General features: G+C 46.6%; 1 protein-coding gene across 2 annotated transcripts in view; it reads right to left on the bottom strand.

The window, feature by feature from the left end:
- Positions 1 to 16644, bottom strand: part of PRKCB (protein kinase C beta) — a 308913-nt gene that overhangs the window by 140123 nt on the left and 152146 nt on the right. For both annotated transcript variants that reach the window (XM_036916934.2, XM_036916933.2), the window contains exon 5: positions 14644 to 14772. In XM_036916934.2, the coding sequence (XP_036772829.1) occupies positions 14644 to 14772 (129 nt within the window). The remainder of the gene's footprint in view (positions 1 to 14643; positions 14773 to 16644) is intronic.

Below are 16644 nucleotides of genomic sequence, written 5' to 3'. Positions count from 1 at the left end.
ACTAACAATGAACTAGCAGAAAGAGAAATCAGGAAAACAATTCCATTCACAATAGCATCAAAAAGAATAAAATACCTAGGAATAAACCCAACCAAGGAAAACTACAAGACACTCTTAAGAGAAATTAAAGAGGACACTAACAAATGGAAACTCATCCCATACTCTTGGTTAGGAATAATTAATATTGTCAAAATAGCCATCCTGCCTAAAGCAATCTACAGATTCAATGCAATGCCTATCAAAATATCAACAGCATTCTTCAAAGAACTAGAACAAATAGTTTTAAAATTCATATGGAACCACCAAAGATCCTGAATAGCCAAAGCAATCCTGAGAAGGAAGAATAAAGTAGGGGGAATCTCGCTATCCAACTTCAAGCTCTACTACAAAGCCACAGTAATCAAGACAATTTGGTACTGGCACAAGAACAGAGCCACAGACCAGTGGAACAGAATACAGTCTCCAAACATTAACCCAAACATACATGGTCAATTAATATATGATAAAGGAGCTGTGGACATACAATGGGGAAATGACAGCCTCTTCAACAGATGGTGCTGGCAAAACTGGACAGCTACATGTAAGAGAATGAAACTAGGTCATTGTCTAACACCATACACAAAAGTAAATTCAAAATGGATCAAAGACCTGAATGTAAGTCATGAAACCATAAAACTCTTAGACAAAAACATAGGCAAAAATCTCTTGGACATAAATATGAGTGACTTCTTCATGAACATATCTCCCCAGGCAAGGGAAACAAAAGCAAAAATGAACAAGTGGGACTACATCAAGCTGAAAAGCTTCTGTACAGCAAAGGACACCACCAATAGAACAAAAAGGCATCCTACAGTATGGGAGAATATATTCATAAATGACAGATCCATAAAGGGTTGACATCCAAAATATATAAAGAGCTCATGCACCTCAACAAACAAAAATAAAATAATCCAATTAAAAAATGATAGGAGGAGCTGAGCAGACAGTTCTCCAAAGAAGAATTTCAGATGGCCAACAGATACATAAAAAGATGCTCCACATCACTAGTCATCAGAGAAATGCAAATTAAAACCACAATGAGATATCACCTCACACCAGTAAGGATCGCCACCATCCAAAAGACAAACAACAAATGTTGGTGAGGAGGTGGAGAAAGGGGAACCCTCCTACACTGCTGGTGGGAATGTAAATTAGTTCAACCATTGTGGAAAGCAGTACGGAGGTTCCTCAAAAAACTCAAAACAGAAATACTATTTGACCCAGGAATTCCACTTCTAGGAATTTACCCTAAGACTGCAGCAGCCCAGTTTGAAAAAGACAGATGCACCCCTATGTTTATCACAGCACTATTTACATTAGCCAAGAAATGGAAGCAACCTAAGTGTCCATCAGTAAATGAATGGATAAAGAAGATGTGGTACATATACACAATGGAATATCATTCAGCCATAAGAAGTAAACAAATCCTACCATTTTCAACAACATGGATGGAGCTAGAGGGTATTATGCTCAGTGAAATAAGCCAGGCAGAGAAAAACAAGTATCAAATGATTTCACTCATCTGTGGAGTATAAGAACAAGGAAAAAACTGAAGGAGCAAAACAGCAGAAGACTCACAGAACCCAAGAATGGACTAACAGTTACTAAAGGGAAAGGGACTGGGGAGGATGGGTGGGATGAGAGGAATAAGGGGGGTGGGGGGAAGAAAGGGGGCATTATGATTAGCATGTATAATGTGGGGGGGGTACAGGGAGGGCTGTGCAACACAGAGAAGACAAGCAGTGATTCTACAACATCTTACTACGCTGATGGACAGTGACTGTAATGGGGTATGTGGGGGGAACTTGGTGATGGTTGGAGTCTAGTAAACATAATGTTCCTCATGTAATTATAGATTCATGATACCAAAAAAAAAAAGTTTCCCTCAAATGTCCCTATCTCAGTGACTCTACCTGCCACCATATATAAATTTGCAAGCCCTGTCTCCTCCCTCCGTCCTCCTCCTCCACTTTATTTTTCTCTTTAGAACTTACTATCTGACAAACTGTATTTTTACTTACTTATTTACCTACTTTACTGTCTGTCTCATACACTACAACAGCCTCTAACTATAGCCTGCAGGTCAAATCCAGCCTGTCATCTGTTCTTGTAAATAAAGTTTTATTGGAACACAGCCACACCCACTCAGTTACATGCTGCCACAACGGCAGAGTTGAGCAGTTGTGACAGCAACCACATGGCTCTGAAGTCTATTTTAGCAGAAAAGCTTGTGGGGCCCCGCATTAGACTATGGGCTTTAAAAGGGAACGACTTTGTCTTGTTCTCTCACAAATCCCAGTGGGGAGATAGGTGTCTGACACCTACAAGGTGCTCAGCATACCTTTTTGCTGAATGTGTCAACTAAAAATGGCAGTACTCCTGCACTGCAGGTGTGGGGGGAGTGGGAAACCAGAGAAACAGTATCAGAGAGCTAGATCCTGTTCAGGAAAGCAGAGCCATGAAGTAGTGGAATCCAACAGTGACACAGCATCTCATTAAAATATCAAATACCAGAAGAGAGTTTTAAAAATGGTGGTTCTTAGAGTACAGTCCTCGAATAATGAGACATCAGCAGCTCCTGGGAACTTGTTCAAAATTGAAATTCTCAGGAGTACCCCAGACCTACCGATGCAGAAACTCTAGGGGTGGGACCCCGTCTAGGTCGCTGTGATGCACACCTCTCAGGAGCCCAACTGGGGCAGGGCAGAGAGCACTGCTTTTCATCATAAGCAGGTTTGAAAGAAGGCCTTCACCATCCACCCACCTCTCACAAGCCTAGGAATCAGCCACCGTCTTGGGCAGGTCTTTCTGCAGAAAGGCCAACTTGAAGATGTATACCATCTTCAGACTCACAGTCCAGCAGACACTGACTCCCATGCCCCCCCCAAGGAGAGAAACTGGGGAAACAGCACCCCATCAGCACAAGGCAGCCAGCCCTGCACCCCCGGTTCCTCTTTCATAGAATGGGAAAAGCTGCACTAGCAACGACGCTGTGAGGGTTCAGTAAGGAGGTGCTTGGAGAGGTCATAGCACAAGCGGCCTACAGGACGTTTTTGAGGAAAAGTTGCCGCTGCCAGTGCTCCCACCCTCACCACCAGCAACGCATGAGCGAAGGTGTCTGGGCGGAGCCTGACACCGTGGAACCAATACTCGGGTTAGAGCCCCAGCTCCACCTGTTCCTAGCCTGTGGCTTGAGCAAGTTATTGAATCTCCCTCTGTGTGCCTCAGTTTGTTCATCTGTAAAATGGACATAATATCAGTGATAGGGTTACATGAGATAAGGGGGAAAGTGCTTAGCCTGGGGCCTGGCACTTTTTATCGGAAGGACTGTGGCTTTTGTCCTTTTCATCAGCTGGAGCAGTGAGGAGCCCAGCCAGAGAGGCCACGCAAGCCCTTGTTAGAGTGTCACTCGGCCTTTTCAGGCCCACAGTGTCCGGCTCAGCTCCTGGATCATCTGAACACCCAGTGTCAGCCATCACCCTCCTCTCTTCCCTCACCCTTTCATCCTGTACCCATATGCCACCTCCAGGGAGCCCCTCGGATGTCTCCAGCCCATGCCCTTCCCTCATTGAAATGTGAGAAAGATTCCGGCCCCATAGTTCTGAGGCAACAAGCGAAAGATAAGCAGTTCTTTCCCAAGCCCTTGATGCTAAATTGGTCCAGATTTGTGCCCTGAGAGAATCACCAGTATTGAACCTCCCACCTGGTATGCTGCGCGAGTCTCTGTTCCTCTATTTTCATAACCCTACACCATATCTGTCCACATATGACCTGATGTGCTGGCCTTCAGCTGATGGGCCCTGGGTGCAAATCCTGCTTCCCCATGTGCTGACTGGGTGACCAGAGGCAGGTGCTCAGATTCTTTAAAGTTTGGTTTCCTCCTTTGTAAAATGAGGAAAATAAAAGACAGCAGTCATAGGGTAGTTGTGGGGACTAAACACGGTGACCTTGCATGATGCTCCACAAATACTCCGGAGATCCAACTCCCCCAACGCTTAGAAATAAACCCGCCCAAACCTCTCCGTCTCACAAGGCCTCCCTGGCCCTACCCCCTACAGCCTCATCACCCTGCCCCCATCACGAGGCTCCTCCCCCATCCCCAGGAGCCACCCAGGTGTGGTACCTGCAGTGCACAAGCCCCCTCACTCCTCCCTCAGGGCCTGTGCTGTTCCCGCTGCCTGGCAGGCTCTCCCCCTCGATTTCAGGAGCTGGCTCCCTCCTGCTCATCCTTTAGGTCTCAACCAAAAGCCATCATCTCTTATGACGACCCACAGGCCACCCTGGATCACATCACTCAGCTTTATTTTACTTTCTTCATGGCCTTTATTGCTATCGGAAAGCATTTTGTCCGCTTACAGTTCATCTCCCATCATGAGAAAGAACGCAAGGGCCCCGAGAGGAGGTGCTTGTCTGTTTTGTTCACAGCAATGAGCAGTGCCTAGCACACAGGAGGCACCCAACAACTATTTATTGCCAAAGTAGAGAAGGGAGGATTCAAACCCAGGCCTGATTCCAAAGCCCTTGCTCAAGCCTTGTGACCAGAGACTACAGGCCTGTAACTGGAACAGATGTGCAGCAAGTCAGTGCCTAGTGGCTGGAAAGCAAAGTATGCTTTCGCCCCCAGGGCGGAAGGAGACAAGGGCTAAGTCAGGAAGACAGCTCTCGGTCATTTTACATGGATGGCTCAAACCAGGGGCTGGTGCTGCATGAGGACTATTCCAGTATGCAAGTAGATTCAGGCTGTCAAAGAAAGGGAACTCTGGCCTCAGATACTGACACCAAAGCTTCACCTCTGAAATGCCCTGGGCAAGGTGGGGCTGGATGGCACCTGTGGCTCCCTGCAGGAGCAGAGCACAGGTGCAGCCTGCCATCTAGTGGACAAGACTCATCTCCTGTTTCAATGTGACCGCCTGCCCCAAGCCTTATATTTAAAATTTTTAAAGCGCTTCAGAATTACCTGGGGACTTGGATGAAATGCAGATTCTGTTTCCGCAGGTCCAGGTGGAACCCGAGATTCAGCATTTCTAACCAGCTCCCAGGTGACGCTCATGCTGCTGGTCCACAGATCACTTAGAGCAACCAGTGTTTATAATTTCTCAAGCGTGAACACCCCCAAATGAAACTCTGAGGCCGGGGAGGCCACACAATAGGAACCAGAATTGGAAGGCATTGGAATATTTCAAGTTTTTTAAGTCAAAGGAGTTAGACATGAGACTGTGGGGGAGATTGGTAGGGTGGGCTGCCAGGCAGGAAGTAGAGCAGAAAGGACATTTCCCAGGACATCAGGAAGGGCTGTAAGAAGGTATCAAATGGCAAACAACATGAAGGCCAGAAAAAACCCAGGCAGGGCCAGGGCTCAGCTCTGCTGAGCTGAGAGCCACCCAGCAGTCCTTAAAGCCACAGATACCATCACTGGCATCAGCCACTTAATTTTCCCTACTATTGTCAGTAAAGAACTTCGTTTGAACTAGTTCTTCCTACTTAGAGACTTTTCTGTTTTTATTCTATTTTTCAAAAATTACAGAAGTGGTGTATGTGTTTACTGCCACCACAGAAACAATTCCTAAGACCTATAAAGAGGTAATACCAACCTCCTCCCCAGTCTCTCTCCAACCCTTCTGCGATCCCAGTGTTTACGGCCTGGTTTTGGACCCTTCCACACGTTTCTTCCTACCCTTATAAAAATATACAGACATAACCTCACACATAGGAGGTGTCTATCGTGGCTGCTTATTTCTTCAGAATGAGATCATACTAGATATATTTTCATGCAACCTAATCCTCTCACTTAATAATACATCAAAGATGTTCTTCTAGATCAAGGAGTTGGCAAATGTTTTTGGCGGGGGCCAGGGAGTAAATACATTAAGTTTTTCAAACCATGCAGGCTCTGACATAAATGAATGGTATAGCTGTGTTCTAATAAAACTTTATTTACAAAACAGGCAGTGGGCCAAAGATATAGAAGCAACCTAAGTGTCCATCAGTAGATGAATGGATAAAGAAGATGTGGTACATATACACAATGAAATATCATATAGCCATGAGAAGTAAACAAATCCTACCATTTGCAACAACATGGATGGAGCTAGAGGGTATTATGCTCAGTCAAGTAAGTCCAGCGGAGAAAGACAAGTACCAAATGATTTCACTCAATTGTGGAGTATAACAAAGTAAAACTGAAGGAACAAAACAGCAGCAGACTCACAGACTCCAAGAAGGGACTAATGGGTACCAAAGGGGAGGGGTGGGGAGGTTGGGTGGGGAGGGAGGGAGAAGGGGATTAAGGGGCGTTATGATTAGCACACACAATGTAGGGGGGGCACAGGGAAGACAGTACAGCATGGAGAAGACAAGTAGTGACTCTATAGCATCTTACTACACTGATGGACAATGACTGCAATGGAGTGTGGGGGGTACTTGATAATAGGGGGGAATATAGTAACCACAATGGTGCTCATGTGAACCCTTCATATCAATGATACCTTAATTAAAATAAAATAAAAAAATAGGCAGTGGGCCAGGTTTGGCCCATGGGCTGTAGTTTGCCAACCCCTGTTCCCAGTCAACAGGTGAAGCACCAACCTATTAGTGTCTTTTGTCTTTAATTATTTAGAATTTTTGTTATTTAAACTCTTTAATAAAAGTATAATATACATGTAGAAAAGCATATAAATCACAATTGTATAGCTCAATGAATTCTCCCGAAGTAAATACACCTGAATACCAGTTCCCACATCAAAAATCAACATGACCAGTCCACAGAAGCCCCATATGCCCATTTTAATTCATTTTTTTCAACAACTGCAATAATATCCCATAAAACAAATATATCCCCATTGGGCTGATTCCAAAATTCTTTGCCACTGCAAACAAAATATCAATAATCATGCTTCTTCTGGGCTTTATTTCCTTGCATGCTGGTGTTTTTTGTTTTTTGTGGTTTTTTTGTGACAGGAGAAATTCCGAAAAGGAAAATTTGAGAATCAAAATGTGCATACACATGCATATTTTAAGAGATATTGACAGCCCACTTCCCCCAAAGATGCTACTAGTCCAGCCCTGCGGGGCCTGTCAGTGCCCCCCTGCAATGCAAGTCAGCATGCATTTAGGAACAGTGGGGCACCCAGCACACCCCAAGATCTGGGGGCCTCGGCAGTGGTCTGGACTTCATAATTCTCATGAGATTTACACCTTCAGGGAAGAGGAGAAGGAACACTGAGTAGAAAGACTTCAGCTCCCTACATGTCCCCTTGTCAACCCCATCTCTGTCAGTGTCCAGGACACCCACCTACTCCCTTACAAGCCAAAAGACTTCACAGGAAGGGTGGGCAGGGGAAACTGGCCCTGGCCTCATGGGTGTGCACACCACTGTGTGTAAGGCACTGAGAAAGATGGTTAGACTTGTGTAGATGGAGATATGATCTAATTCCTTCACCTCAGAAACACTGAAGAAAAGCAAAATGACATGGGTGTCTCATTGAATTTGTTTTAAGGGGATTTGCTCTCCAATAAATACACAATGAAGCATGCCTTCAAAAACCTATTTTACTGCAATACATTTTCTGAAAAAAAAAAAAAATCCAACCACTGTTAAGTATGACATAAACTAGGAGATCTGTCCCAGGAGTTCATGGGTGGATATGGAGTGTGTGGGTCATACATGTCTGCATACACAGGGCATTTCTCTGAGGATAGTGTTCACAGCTTTCACTGGATCCTCAATGGCAGCTGTGACATCAAAAAATTAGATTAATTTGAGAGAGGGTAGGGTTACACAATAGTATGCATTTGTCGTAACTCAGCCATTGCATGCTTAAGATGTACTTCACTGTAAACTACCTCAAACATTAAAAAAAACTGTAAATAAGTTTTGGATTCTAGTTGGTGATGTGCATGCTTAAGTGTTTAGGGAGAACTGAACTGATGAACTGCGTGACAAATAAAACAAATTAGATGGATGGAGAGCAATATGGATGGGTATGTGATTAAGCAAGCATAGTAAAATGCTAATGGCAGGATCTTTGTGGTAGATAAATGGGTATTCACTGTAAAGTTCTTTAAACTTTCCTGTATCCTGGACGTTTTTCATAATGAAATATTGGGGGGAAAATAACAACCAGTAATGTATAAGGGGAATAATCCACAAGAACTGGATCCTATCCTGTTCCATGATGTGTGGTCTTGAGAAGTTCCTTCCTGTCTTTGGGCCCCAGTGACCCAGCTGTTTAACGGAGGGGCACTTAACTGTTCTCTGCAACACTTTCCACTGTAGACACTGATGAGGCTGTGGTTTCACTTGGTTCTATAAAATCTGAGCACCTCTTAGAAGGGACCTTCTGGGGAGTAATGGCTTTGAAGGCAGAGACTGCCCCCTAGCGGGCCCTAGTTTATTACCATTTTATATCCCTTCAGTTGAAGCATGGCTGGGTAGTATTTTGAGATATTAATCCATCCGGATTTTTTCTTCATTACGTTTCCCTTTTCTCCCCTCTTCTCTTTACCTTTAAGGCAGCTCTGGGGAAGTATGCGGAAGGGCAAAAAGCAGAAGGAGCCTTCAACTTATTTTGGCTCTATGTTCCAAAGTCCCAAAACTCAGAGGTTTCAAAGAGGAAACCACACTGATGAAGGGGATTTGTGGACACAGAGAGTCTTGAGAAAAACTCAAGGAGTTTTAACCAGGCAAGAAGGAGATTCTCAGTGGCTTATAAAAGGAAGAAAGATGAGAAAGTTTCCCAAGGGTCCCAGGTTGTGACATTCATCCAGGCAAAGACTTGTCTTGTGTCCTGCTGGGTCCCAAGGGTCTAGAACATGCTTAACAAACAATGGAAACTCCATAAATACTGTTTAGTGAATGAATGAATGGGAGAGTGAGCAGCCTGAGGGAGGGACTAGATGTCATCTGTCATCAGATCCAACCTGGTACTCAGGCCCTTCCTGAATGAATGAATGAACACCTATGCATACTGAGCTCATCTCACCTTCCCGCCTATAACATGCCACCTTTCTCACACTGTAAACACCTACTCATGCCAAACGACCCCCACCTCCCACCTCGCCCCTGGGTACAGTGCATACCCAGGCCTGCGGTCTGCTCTTCCGGTCTTGTTCTGTCATACTGGTTTTGGAAGGAAGATATCCAAGTGGAGTACCGAGGCAAAGGTCCTTCAGAGGTTTCCTTGCACCCTTTCCTCCTTGTTGGAGTCCCCACAAGGGCAAAACTTCTCTAACTTGAAACAGTTGTTTAAAAAATAATAGAGTCTTCTATGAGCCTTTAAGATCAGCTTCCCTTCTCCAGAGATTCCTTTAAAACTTCTTTGGACTCTAGTGTAGAGGTGGACATGATCCTCGTATTTCCCCAAAAGACTGCTAAGAATTTTTCTTTTTACTGCTCTTCTTTTGATGTGTAGATGTCAGACCTTGGAGAGTATTTAAATATTGGAAATACCTAAGTCTTTCTGGATGATGCTTCTGTATGAGAAGATTCTGTACAGAACCATGTAATCGTAAGAACACTGAATGGGAGTCCCAAAGAGAAACATAGAAGAAACTCCTCCTTCTACTTTTTTTTACGAACAGTCCCAATTTTTGTGAGATATTATTATGGATACAAATATGGACATGGTTAAGGAGTGGCAGATGACTGTAATGTAGATAGGAATGTAAATGATAGAATGTCAGCTATTATGTGAATAGGGAGATACTGAATCGAAAGGGGGTGCTTATATGTACAAGCACATTTTCACAACGTCCATCAAGGCTTCTGACACTGCATCGCCTGCTCCTGTGATACCACCAGGCATCATGATGTCTATAAGGTTTCCTATAATTCTACATGTCCCATTGCTCTGTGTCTTTTCTACATTATTCAGGGGACAAGTGTGGTCATGGGTCCAAAGGGTAGGTCCCAGTCTCAGTAATATTACCACTGATCTTGACTAGACTGAAGAGTTTCTGGGTGGTCTTCCTGTGAGAATAAGTGTGTGAACTGGATTGTCTGCTGAACTCCAGCTCCTGATTTCAGAAGGTGCTGATTTGGGGACCATCTGTGAAGCCCTGGAATCTATTGGGATCCTCTAGTGGTATCACACTCATACAGATGTACATTGATCCCCCAAATATTTATTGATGCTCGGAGGTACTGGGTAAAGACTGGAGAGCCAAGCACAGTCCTGCCCTCATGGAGCTTAAAGCCTAGTGGGAAATGCAGACAGTAATCAGCCAAACAGAAAACCACAACCAGCCAAAATTCAAGTTCAGGATATTATGAGTGTCTACTACTTGAGGAGATGAGGGGAAGTGTCACTGATGGTGAAAATGAGCTGAGGCCTACAGCAAAGGGAAGAGTTAAGATTGGAAGAAGAACAAGAGGGTGAAGCACACATTCCCAGCTGAGGGAACAGAATGTGCAGATGACCTATGGCAGAGGGCAGCCTAGATGGATGAAAAGAAAAGCAGATGCAATACAAGAGAGAATGAGCCCATCACCTAGAGTTAGTCTCTCCTGAGGGCAATGAGAAACTACTGAGGAGTTTTTAAAAGGAGAACTGATGAGACTTCCATTCTGAGCTTCACCTGCAAGATCCCTAACAGCACATAGAAGGCCTGGATTTCAGTAGCTATGGGGGATTCAGAAACCTTCAGATCTTTCAGAAGCACCCGCAGCCTGGTGGCCTCTGGAGATGTTGGGAACTCCAAAGGGCATGTGACATTCAGAGCAAATGGCAAAGTGCCCTGGGCTGGTAGGTGGGAAGTCCTGATAATGCCTCTACAGTCTGGGTGAAGTGAGACGATTCAATGAACACCACAGGCCACTTCTGGCCGGGAAGGGCCCTCTCATCTCTAATCTGTCTGCCTGAGACCAAGGGGGAGGGACCCAGAGTCCCAGCCATGAACCCAGAAGGATGCCTGGGAGATGAGTGGGACAGCCAGGTGACCTGGGCCCTGCGCTGCTCCCCTCCACACTGGCCAAGGCACCCACCCGCTGCTGCTATGACTGTGGCTGTTACAGGCTCCCAGCTGCTCCCCCACCTGGGTGACTGTCCTCAACCACACAGAAGCCACCCATCCTGGGTGGTAACACCACCCTCCCACCCCCTAATCCCAGCAGCCTGCAACAAAGACTGATGGACTTGGCAGCTCAGGCTGCTATCACAGAACACCACAGACTGGGTGCCTTAAATGACAGATACTTTTTTCTCGCGGTTCTGGGGGCTGGGAAATGCAAGATCAAGGTGCCAGCAAATTCGGCTGTTGGTGAGGGCCTCTTCCCAGCTTGAAGATGGCCACCTTTTTGCTGTGTCCTCACAGGGTGGGCACAGACATCTTCCTCTTCCTCTTCTCATAAGGCCGCTAATCCCATCATGAGAGCACCACCCTCATGACTTCATCTAACTCAAATCACCTCCCAAAGGCTGCCCATCTCAAATACTACTTCTGGATTAGGGTGTCAACATATGGATTTAGCAGGGGGGACATAATTCAGTCCATAGCACTGATAGACCAGCCCTCTTGCCTCAAGGAGGGGCTGACTCTGGGCTGTAACACTTGGTCCAGAACTCCATGGGGTCAGGCTAGTTTTCAGTGGGACCCTACTCTCCCTTCAATTTCCCTGCTCTATCCTCACTCCACTGCCATGAGCAGCCCCAATAAATCACTTGAACAGAAATCTCCATCTCGGCTCTACATTTAGAGAACTGCATCAAAGAATCAGTTTCCCCTGTTATCAACCAGTCAACAAACCCATACCCAGTAATGATTCTGCCCAGCTTGGTGAGGGGCAGGAAGAGGCCAGAGTGACCTGTGGTCAGGAGGCACAGGTGCTCACCTGGTCCCTGCATGTGACACTGGGCAAGCTGTTCAGGCTCCCTAAGTCTTGTTTCCCCTTCTGTATCATGGCAAAAACACTACTTCTGTTGGACGACCCAATAGCAAAGCAACTGCAAGACCACAAAGTACTATTAAAACACTGGTAGCTATTTAAGTAATGCCATCAGAACCCTGAGCATGCAGATATCCCACCCCTAACTTCAAGGGGGCCCAAATTTCCCTCCATTTCCCCTTATAATGGGTTGAACTATGTCCCTAAAAAAAGATATATTGAAGTCCTAACCCCAGTACCTGTGAATGTGACCTGGTTTGGAAATAAGGGCTGTGCAGATGTGATCAAGTTAAGAGGTGGTCGTACTAGACTAGTATGGCCCTAAGCCAGTGACTAGTGTCCTTATAAGAAGAGGAAAATTGGACACAGATGCCCAGGGAAAAATGCCCTGTGATGGTGGAGGCAGATAGGAGTGACGCGCCTACAAGCCAAAGACACCAAAGGCGGGTGGCAACTACTAGAAACTAAGAGAGGCATGGAACAGACTCTCCCTCACAGCCCTCCAGAGGGAACCAACCCTGTTGACACTTTGATTTCAGACTTCTAGCCTCCAGAACAGTGAGAGGACAAATTCCTGTTGTTTTAAGCCACCCAGTTTGACAAGACAGACTTAGGAAATGAATATACCCACTATGCATAGACACATACTTGGATTGCCTGAGAAACATCAGCTTGTGATCTCAAAATGCCAGAGCGTATCTATGAATTAGGGACAAGACTCTGAGCTTCAATTTGAAGGACACTGTACTGTGTTACATCAGAACAAAGACTCCCCAAGAAATGCCCATAAGAGGTAACCCAGCTAATCCACAGAGAGCATAGATAAAGCAGCTAGAAAGCCGGCTGGCAGGGGGCAGACAACTAAACTAAAAAGCAACCTCGAATATTATACTGAAGAGTCGAACAGACCTGGGTGACAAAGTGTGTGACTCTCTAAGCCCGTTTCCTGGTGAGCAGATGATACTACTACTGAGCACATTAGAGTTGCTGAAAAAATTTAAACACGATATTGTCTGAAAGTGCTTTTCACAATCATTGTCACATTAAGTATATATACACATTAGCTATTTATTATTATTATTATTATTATTACTAATGGTATAAGCTCTTGGAAGCATAACTTCTCTGAGCCTTAGTATCTTCATTCATAAAGCATGCATAATAAACATTTCACAAGGTTGTTGTAAGGACTAAGAGATAACATGTAACGCTTTTTTTTTAAAAATAAAACTGGCATATAGCACTGTGTTAATTTTAAGGTCTCCAATGTGTTCATTTGATACATTTGTATACTGCAATATGATTACCACCAGAACAGTAGCTGACACGAACCTATGGCATCACTTAATTATCATTTTGTGTGTTTGTGTGATGGGAACAATGGTGGACTGTGAGGCCATCATGCTAAGGTACGTTTGTGCATGCAGTGGATTCCATAAATGTTGGCTGACCTCAGTAACATTTATGAGCCAGTGTAGTTCCTAGAAAACGACGTTAGAGGGCACCAAGGTCTCATTTTTGCCCAACCAGCACTAGAAAACTAAGACAATGGGTGCGGGTAGGGGGACCCTCTCCTCTAGAACCTACATATTTCTCCCCAGGGACTCCCAAACATCCCAACGGGGAGAAGTCAAATGCCTGCCTTCCTTTTAGAAGAAAAAGCAATTCAGTGGGGTGAATGTTTCCTAAGAGCTCACTGGGTAACAACACGAACTTCAGTTTAAAACAGGGATTATATTTTACAGACATTTTTCATGTTTTATATGGTGTAGTTAAGACTCCTTCCAGCACAGTGTTCAGCACATCAGAGCTACTGAACCATTCCTGGGCCGTAGCAACAGACCAATGTTTGTAAAAATCAATTCCTTCCACAGGCAATTTCCTAAGTTAACAAGTCATAAAATCTTGTTTATATTAGTTAGAAAGTCTATAGCAGTTTCTGTCACAGGCCTTTTAGAGAGAATTCCTGCAAAAATCTCAGTCCTGTTCTCACCAGTTCAGTGTTGGTTTTACCATAGCTTTATGGCTGGGAATTTACCCATCCAGTGCAGCCAAATTTCCATTTTGCTTGAGCCTCACCTGTCAGACCATTTATTTCCTGAACGCTCCCCCACGCTCCTCTCCTCCCTTAGTCCCACTGCACCTCTCCAGCAAACTCCATTATCTCTCTTTCTTATTGTTATGAAATATTTCATAAGTGCAAATATTTCATAATAAAGTATAGAGAATAATGTAATGGAGAGCAGCATTGCCACCATCAGGTTTAAGACAGAAATATACTTAATACATGGAGAGCCCTAGGGATGCACTGCCTAAGATGTAACACTCTCCCTAATTTGGTGTTTCTCATTAAGACTCTATTTTCCCCACTGGGAAAGTTTGTGGAAGAACCAGGCATACCTTCTCTTAATACATACTTCATACAGAACTGTAACTGCACACTCCAAGGTTAATGAGTGCAAGAGTGGGACAGGGACAGGGAGAGAAGCGGAGTGGGGAATCTGAGCTCCAGCCAAGCCCGGGTGCTGGAGCAGGCGTGCGGTTCCCAAAGATGCCTGCAGCGAGAAGGGCTGTAATGGGGGGGGGGGGCGGAAGGCAGTGTCACGCTCCCCCCTCCCCACCTCCGCGTCCCTGCGGCCACTCATCCCTCTGCCAGCCTCCCCTCCCGGACCCACGTGCGAGCAACGTTCGGACCCGGGGACCGGCCCCCCAGCGCCACCTACCGACCACGATGAGCACCTCCCTCTCGATGTGGGCCTGGATGTAGATGCGGCCACGTCGCTCCGTGTGGTCGGTGCCGCAGAGGCTGGGGACGTTCATCACGCAGCGCTTGTGGACGTTCATCATGCAGGCTGTGAGGGCAGAGAGGGCGCGGCTGAGGCCGGTCCACGCTGGGGCCACAGGCGTCTGCCCCCCTGGGCCTGCTGGACCTCGCCTGTCCCCCTCCTTCCCTTCCAGGCGGCTGAGACCTGCAAGGCTGGTGGAGACCAGCACGCCCTGCCTGGATCTCATCAGGAGGGCCTTTCCAGCTCCTCCCCCAGGCTCTGAGGGTCAGGGGCGGGGGGACTTGTCCGTCCCCCACAGAGGCTGAGGGTGCAGCCTGAAGCCAGCACTTGCACACCCCAAACAGCTCTGAAACCACAGTCACCAACTTCAATGCCATGGACGGCAGGAAACCCAGGTGCGGGAGGCCCTACAATAGCCAACATAACAAACTACAAGGAAAAAATTTAGAGCCAGAATAAAACGAAAGAAATATGCCTGCAAACTGAGCCTAACCCCATGACATCTCATGTGTGATATGACAGATACATGCTCCCTTTGCACACTCCCTAGTGTATCTGTGTTTCTTTCAACAGGTGGTTGATTCTCCCTAAGCCTGATTAACGAGTCCCTAAGACGTAGATCAACGGCTGCTCTGGGAAGTGTACCAGGAAGCCAGCATTCTCTAGGGGAACCGTGTTTCAGTTTGAGAAGCCAGGGGAGAGACTGAATCACCCCATGGGGCCTGCATTTCAGATTTCCATGGTAGCTGAGGGCATGACTTCTCCAGGGATAGGGGATGCTGGGCAGGGGTTGGGGGGTTCCTTCTCAGCCCACCCAAGTTCCAGGAGGCAGCAGGCAAATTACATGGGAAGTGAGCCACGGAGAGAGAAGGACAGTGGGAGAGGAAGGGAGAGCTCCTGGAATCGGAGCACCCAAGTTCAGGGCCATGCATCAGCCAAGCTCCCTCCCACCCACCCACCTCTGTCTTTGAGGCAGGGGCATCCTTCCCACACTCAGCGGCCTATGTGAGCTAAGCTGAATCAGTGTCCTACAGGCAGAAGACATCCGCACCACTCCCTGCCTGTGTCCTGAGTCTACCTGGGGTCCCCACCCACCACCTGTGCCTCTGGCTCTTGTCCTGTTTCTGTCTGTCTGTCTGTCTGTCTCTCGGTACCAGCATGAGTGTACGTTTCTTTCCTTGTCTCTGCTCCTCTGCTTCTGTGTGTGCCTTGCTGCCTTGGCTGCGTCCCTGAACCGGTCTCTTCCACTCTCTGTGCATGTGTCATGTCTCTGTCTCTCTCTGCTTTCTGCATCTGTCTCTGCCTCTCTGGCCCTCTCTGTGTCTCTCCATGTGCATTTCTATCTCTGTCTCTGGTCCCACTCCATCACTGCTGCTCTGCATAAGCCTGTGTGAGTGTCTCTCTCCTCTGTGTCTCTTCCAATCATTTTGTCTGTTAGTCTATCTGTCCCTCCTCTTGCCTTAGCCTCTCTGTTGAGCTGAGCCCTTTGTAGCTTTGACCCCAGGGCTCCCTACACCTGTGTCAGCCCCTGTCCATGCCTGAGCATGTATTTCTCTCCCTCACTCCCTTCCACCCCACCCACACTCACACTCCTGTCACTCTCTGCCCACTGAGTGTCTCTGTGCTCTGGGCCTCAGGACCCATGTGACAGGAGCAGCTCCCACCTGCTACAGGCCCACAGGCCTCTGGGAGCCGGCAGCACACTGAGCCCCCTCAGAGTTACAGCTCTCAAAGCCTGCTCACTCCCCTGCCATCGGGTCACTCAGTCCTTTACTTAATAAAGAGGAGTCCTGCCCACATGCCATTCCTTCCAGCCTGGCCAGAGGTGCACACTTGCTCCCCTGCTCCATCAATGGCCTGTGGGTGAAGAAGAGAGGCTGGTCTCCTCTAAACAAAGCATGCATCAGCCCCGTACATCAATGTTGGAAACAGCTGTGT

This window comes from Manis pentadactyla, chromosome 10, assembly GCF_030020395.1.
Source record: "Manis pentadactyla isolate mManPen7 chromosome 10, mManPen7.hap1, whole genome shotgun sequence".
NCBI classification, from domain to species: Eukaryota; Metazoa; Chordata; class Mammalia; order Pholidota; family Manidae; genus Manis; species Manis pentadactyla.
This window is presented reverse-complemented; position numbering and strand designations above follow the sequence as displayed.